We start from the raw sequence: 6,873 nt of genomic DNA on the forward strand, positions 1-6,873 counted from the left end.
TAATGATGCAGTTCGATTCCCAACACCCAAAATAGGGTTAAACCGTTGAGTTTGGTCCTGTCTTTTTTTTCGACTTGCTCAGTGTTATTGATTATTTCTTTATTAACATTAACATTAAACTCTACAAAAATTAAACTAACAAAAGGCGTTTTATATTGCCGAAAAGTTCTTCGACTATATAAAAGTAAATTAATTAACTAAGTTTTTTTTTATATTAAATTTTTTTTTTTTAAGTTTTCGTTCATAACATTTGACTAATTAATTAGTTGATTTACTGTATACGAATTGTGATATTCCTGATCCTAAATCTAGACTTTCTTTCTGGAGCAACACTCTTTTATTTTGATTTGCGTGCTAGTGTGTGTGAGTGGGTGGGTGTGTGAGTGGTGGGCTCAGTGGCTGCATTGTGGTTAAGTTTTGGATTGCTCTTTAGCTGATTAAGACGTAGGCCACATCCATTAGCGCAATTCTACAGGCTGGTGAAAGGCGTCGCCACATTTGCTGCATACGCAATGAGTGTGCGAATGAGTGTGCGTGTGTGTGTGTATACACATGCATATGTGAGTTAGCTCGAGATAGCGTGACCAAAGAGCTGGGATAACTGCTAACCCACAATAAGTAGTTAACGCAGACAAGACTAAAAAAAATAAAATAAAAAAATCTCATAAATAAATTTGTTCAATTTCAGCGAACAAGAAAGCCAAGCTCCTCAATGGCAACAACAACGGCAACGGCAACGGCAACAACAATGGCAACAGTAACGGTAATGCAGCTGGCAACACTGAGGCAACAGCTGGCGGCAACGGGGAGGGGCATTATCAGCCAGCTCCGGGGGCAACTGCGAATGGCAGCAGCCTCTACGGCTATGCGGAGGGCAAGCAGCGCAGCAGCAGCAGCAACAACAGCAACAGCAACTACTATCAACAGCCACAGCAACAGTTGCAACAACAACAACAACAATCGATGTACGCCGGCAGTATCTATAATTTAGGCTCATCCTCTGCCGAGGATCATTATGAGTTGCAACAATCACAATATGGTGGAAGTTATAATGGCGAAGGCGTTGGCATTGGCCCAATTGCTGGTAGTGTTCGCTCTGGTGGCCCCAATTTGGTCAACAAGCAGCTGGTGCTGCCATTTGTGCCGCCCAGTTTTCCCAATAAATCACAAGACGGAGTCACGCATCTCATCAAGCCGTCCGAGTATCTAAAGAGCATTAGCGATAAGCGTTCGTGTCCATCATCTGCCCGGTAAGTTGAGAAAGCCAATAGCAACACCAATACCAACAGCAACAGCAACAGCAACAGCAACAATATGTTGCTGGCGTTGCAACGACTATGGCAGCAGTCAACAGACAGCTGCTTTAATTTGGCTGCACATCTCGTGCAGCGGCAACATAAGTAATTACCACCAAAAGTGGCAGAAGTACAGTTGCCTTAATTAAGCCACAGTTTGTGGATGCCACACAAGACAACACAACACAACACAACACACACCACAGCACAACACAAGAGGGCAATTAACAGGCAGGCAGGCAGCCACTTCCTCAGCAGCTCAAGAGTGCATGAAATTTTATGCGTGCTGCATGCCACACACAACTTTTAAGTTTAAGCTTAAGCCCAAGTTTGATTTAGAGTTTGAGTTTGAATTTGAGCTTGAATCTGAGCTTGAGCCTGAGAGCCAAAGCTGCCTCGTTGCCTCGCTTTATTCAGTTGCAATTCAAAGATGATACTGCGCACACGACACGCCTGGCGCAGGTCTGCCCCCAAAAAAGACTCCCAAAAAACCATAGGAAAATAAGAAAGAAAATCAAATCAACTTCAGTTAGCAGCGAAAGTACTCGTACTTGTGTTTTATATTTGATTTAATATTTGCAGCTCCACGGATACGGAGGATTATATGCAGATACAGATTTCTCAGCAACAGCATCAGCAACATCAGCATCAACATCAACATCAGCATCAGCACCAACATCATCATCATCAGCTTCAGCATCAGCACCAGCCGCATCATGGCATGGGCGTGGGTGAGCAACCACCGTTGCCACCACCGCCGCCACCATTGCCACACATGATGCCGCCACCAATGCCAATGATGATGTCAACGATGTCCGGTGATGCCACCAACAAGTCACAGAAGCCGAAGAAGCCACATGGCACAGCGCCAAGCAGCCAGGACACTGCCACACGCAAACAGCATCAACCACTGTCAGCAATTTCGATACAGGATCTTAACAGTGTTCAGGTGAGTAGCAATTAATCCACGAACCAGTTGAACTTTCAAATATTTAGTTTGTGAATTGCAACATTGAAAAATCGAAGGAATACATATTGTAGTTTAAAAACTGCGTGCTGATTTAAAAAAAAAAATATATATTTACCTTTATTTAGTTTTGTTTAGTTGAGAAAACGATGTTTCCAATCAAAGATTTTAACAACCCTTGAACCCAAAATTCTAGTTTAAACACTGATTTAATTCAATATAAAAAAAAATGTTTCGTGCTCTAAATTGTGTTCATTTTGCCGATAAAATTTTCTTATGAGAAAATAGCACTTTTTCTTAGAAATCTTAAAAAACTTAAGATTAGGATTTAAAATTTTATAATTTTTTAGTCAAAGTTCTAAAAATTAGTGCGATATTAAAAAGCATGAAATTTTTGTTAATATTTTTTTCCGAATCCACGAGTAGAACTTAAAAACCATGATAATAATATTAAACTAAAATTAAGTGAAACGTAAAAAAAAAAAACGTTTACAAGCTATATTTAAAATAAAGTATCGATAACGATTTTTTCAATATAATAATTTACTAAGATGATTTCCAGAATTATTGGCTATAATTGATTATTTGATATTTCTATCATCTTTACAAAAGAGCGATGTATCGATATTAAATTTTAAATCGACACATTAAAATTTGGAAAATTTAGAATTCGATTCAGACTTTCATCACTACGAGTAGTTAATGTGTAGAAGGATTAGTAAACTGAAAGCTGATTATTGTTGAATTTCTTATGTGTTTCATCATGTGATTTTGTTATCTTGGTATCAATATTGCAGCTGCGTCGCACGGACACACAGAAGGTGCCGAAGCCCTACCAGATGCCGGCACGCAGTCTGAGCATGCAATGTTTGACCACCAGCACGGATACGTATCTGAAAACGGATCTGATAGCCGAGCTGAAGATCTCGAAGGATATACCCGGAATCAAGAAGATGAAGGTGGAACAGCAGATGGCCAATCGCATGGACTCGGAGCATTATATGGAAATAACGAAACAGTTCACGGCCAACAACTATGTTGATCAGGTGAGTGACGTCATATTTGGGATTATGTCAGCGAATCGCGATTGTTATGCGTATCAAAGATCTTCTTACAGATACCAGAAAAGGATCAGGCCGGCAATGCCATACCCGACTGGAAGCGCCAGATGATGGCCAAGAAGGCGGCGGAGCGGGCCAAGAAGGACTTTGAGGATCGAATGGCCCAGGAGGCTGAGTCGCGTCGTCTGTCGCAGATACCGCAATGGAAGCGCGATTTGTTGGCACGACGCGAAGAGACAGAGAATAAGCTGAAGTAAGTGATGGGGCTGTGGGCGGGGCGTGGGTGTGGGCGTGGGCGGGGTTGGGGCCGGGAGTGCGTGTGATGGTTGCCCAGCCAGCGATCCTTATAGCTGGCGGTCTCCTATCTCTGACCTGTGCGCCATTTTGCAGAGCGGCCATCTACACGCCCAAAGTGGAGGAGAATAACCGCATTGCGGACACCTGGCGCCTGAAGAATCGCGCCATGTCCATCGACAACATCAATCTGGCAATGTGCACCGGCGGCCTTAACGTCGAGCAGCACTACCAGCAGCTGCAGTTGCTCCAGCAACAGACCCAACAACTGCAGGCCCAACATCCCCAGGGCAACAAGGAGAACCATAGCGAGTCCAAGGGTCCCGAGCAACCAGAGCAATCAATGATGCCCCCTCAGCAACAGCAACAGCAACAGCTACAACAGCAACAGCAGCAGCAGGCACAAGATGGTCTTGATCATGGCGAGGAGGAGCAGGATGACAACGACAACATCATTCCCTGGCGTGCACAGCTCCGCAAGACTAACAGTCGCCTCAGCTTGATCTAAAGTGGACGTGGTCGCTTGTCCGTCCATCTTCGTCTCCGTCTCCGTCTGTGTGTCCGTGTTTAAGTCTTTTAAGTCTGTAGTGCATTTTTTTTTTGTTACTTTTTTTTTTTGCTATTTCGAAACTATTTATATTAACGACTTGTGCAATTATTAAAGAATATATATATATTAAACAGATTCCGATATATTCGTGATGCGAGGGAAATACATTTATATTATTAGATTTAAGCATCATTAAAATGTAATTGGTGAAATGCAACAGCTCCAGCGGAGTTTTAGTTGCGCCAACCAACTCCACATCCAAGGCAAGCTTTAGATCCAAAAAAACAAAAAGAAAAAAAAAAAATAAAAAAATTATTAACACAAAAAAAAAGGACGAAATAATAAAAAACATATCGAATCAATTAACATTGTATGTACTATATATAAAATTGAATATAGATATATATATATTTTTTTTTTTTGTATTTTGAACTATTGTTATTCCTATTGTTAAACATTGACAATCAATCGAATGAATGGCATTGATATTTCGAATAATTTAAGCATTAAAATTAATTAAATTTTGGTGTTGTGCGAGTATCGAATATTAATATTATTATGCATTAACGATTTTACGTAACTATCGAAATGAATTTCAATTTCCATTGATCATAATTAGTTGATTAAGTTTCCTTTTTTTTTTCATTGTTATTTGTTTTTATACTTGGCTCAATACTATTATTTAAATAAAACTATAACTATAACATATTAACCATCCGAAAACTACATATCTCAAACCGGGACGTTTGTTTTGATTGGGATTTTTTTCAGTCGAGTATTTTATTCCAAACAATATTTTTGCACTTAAGAAATACGTGAAAATCTTAAATTTGGAGATTTTGCATTTAATTAAATTTTGATATGATATGATTAAGGTTTGAACTTTGAATGGATGCTAAGATTAAAAATACTAAGGTGTTGATACATATACTTACTTACTGTTTCTAATTACTTTCGCAACTATAAATTGAATTTAAATCTCAAACAGTGCAGATGATCTGCTAAAGATAAGTTAAGATAGGGGATATTAAAATAGTATTATTTCTTGGACTTTTTTTTTTGTTTCAACAATTCTTTTCGAAAGCTAATTAATCAGAGCGTTCAACTTTTCGCCATATCTTTACACATTTCGTTTATCTGATAAAGTCAGTTGTCAATTATTGATTGCGAACCACTTTTCGATCAGTTTAAATTTGTTGTTATTTGAAGTCTCTGAATTTTACGGACCTTAAGAGATTAATTGAGGCATTGTATTTGCATTGTTTTTGTGATAAACAAACTGTTTAAAGGCGGCAAAAAAGTATATGGACATACATACGTATATATATATGTATATATATACTTAACTTAATCAGAGCGAATTATGAAAACACCGCACGCGTCAACACGATACGGCGATATGGCCAAATAGGGAAATCATTATAAAAATGGGGAGCAATTGCTGCGAACTATCATTCAGTAAAGTAAATTCTGATTGTCAAGCAATATGAAAGCTATAACTCTTTGTCTTTTGGTGGTCGTGTCGGCCAGCTGTCTGCTAAGCACAAATGTAAGTGTCGAGCTTGTGATAACAAATTGTTGACTTGGTACTAGGTGTCTGATGGGTAAAAGAACTTCTAAATTTACAGGCCAATGCAGTGGGTCCCGATGTGTTCTTTGAGAATCTGGATGTGGACTTCGATCTGCTGGATGCAGAGCTGAACGGTGATTATATGGATATTGAGGAATATGGTTTCATTACCTGGGTGCGCACAGCTCTAAGGAAGTTAGTGAAGACTGTTCGGGGCGTCAACTGCATTCTGAAGGAGGTCAATGCGATATTGAAAGCTTGCACCGATTATGTTGATGCTATCGATGCTTGCGGTACCGCTGTTCCCAAGGATGTTGCTGCCGTTGTCAGCTCCTGCAAGGCAATTATCTCCATCTGCGACAGTATCATCAATCTGAACAGCAAACTGTGCGCCGCTGGTGACGACGCCGATGCCAACGCGCCATCCTCCAAGAAGTGCTGCTGGAACGTGTTCAAGGCCACCATGAAGCTGACCAGGAAGATCAACACGACCTTGAAACAGATCGCCAAATTGCCAACTGATACTAGCTCCTGCTTCCTTGATTCCACCAACGCCGTGAAGCAAAGCTTCAACGATTTCTTGCCCAATATCAACACTTGTGTGGACCAAATGTAAAATATATAAAACGATTATGTACTATAACGAACATTAAGTAAAAAATCTAAAAAAAAAAAAAACTATTAACGATTTGCGGTTTTAATAAGTTTGAGTAAAGAAGTATTGTTGCCCTGACCTCAAAATTGATTAGAAATTTTCTTAAAGCAAGTTAAAAACATGATAGGAAGAATGTCTTTGGCACTCCAAAGATTTAATACCCTTGCAGAGCTCTATATTTGCGTTGCGATTGATCGTTTCTATGTATTCGTACAATAAATTTAAAACAAATTTGTTCAGGTTTTTTTTTTATCTATTTATTTACAAAAAGGTATCTTCTTTAATATCATATATCATTATCATATATAATTTCAACAATTTGTGATGAAATTCAAACTCTATCCAGATTGGGACTGCCGAGAAGTTTCATCTTCCCCCACGTCCCCGTAGCTTCTGCTAAAGTCATTGTAGGGCGCAGCAAGCCTTGCTAAATCGTGCGATTTTTTTTTTATAAATTTTTGTCTGTGGCGCTTATTTCTCA

At 39.4% G+C, this 6,873-nt stretch overlaps 2 protein-coding genes across 4 annotated transcripts in view; both read left to right on the plus strand.

Moving 5' to 3' along the window:
• LOC117791174 (transcription factor SPT20 homolog) overlaps positions 1–4,452 on the plus strand; it is a 48,481-nt gene extending 44,029 nt beyond the window's left edge. For 2 of the 3 annotated variants that reach the window (XM_034630856.1, XM_034630872.1), the window contains 5 exons: positions 689–1,250; positions 1,878–2,244; positions 3,060–3,308; positions 3,368–3,576; positions 3,714–4,452. In XM_034630856.1, the coding sequence (XP_034486747.1) occupies positions 689–1,250; positions 1,878–2,244; positions 3,060–3,308; positions 3,368–3,576; positions 3,714–4,125 (1,799 nt within the window). In that variant the 3' untranslated portion in view covers positions 4,126–4,452. The remainder of the gene's footprint in view (positions 1–688; positions 1,251–1,877; positions 2,245–3,059; positions 3,309–3,367; positions 3,577–3,713) is intronic. The other variant, XM_034630865.1, reaches the window with a different exon arrangement.
• A 1,132-nt stretch (positions 4,453–5,584) lies between these two features.
• Positions 5,585–6,402, plus strand: LOC117782779. The gene is made up of 2 exons (XM_034619817.1): positions 5,585–5,716; positions 5,796–6,402. The coding sequence occupies exons 1-2, from the start codon at positions 5,654–5,656 to the stop codon at positions 6,351–6,353; spliced, it is 621 nt and encodes a 206-aa protein (XP_034475708.1). The 5' UTR covers positions 5,585–5,653; the 3' UTR covers positions 6,354–6,402.
• The last annotated feature ends 471 nt before the right edge of the window (positions 6,403–6,873 follow it).

The sequence above is a fragment of the Drosophila innubila genome, chromosome X (genome assembly GCF_004354385.1).
Source record: "Drosophila innubila isolate TH190305 chromosome X, UK_Dinn_1.0, whole genome shotgun sequence".
In the NCBI taxonomy this organism is placed as follows: Eukaryota; Metazoa; Arthropoda; class Insecta; order Diptera; family Drosophilidae; genus Drosophila; species Drosophila innubila.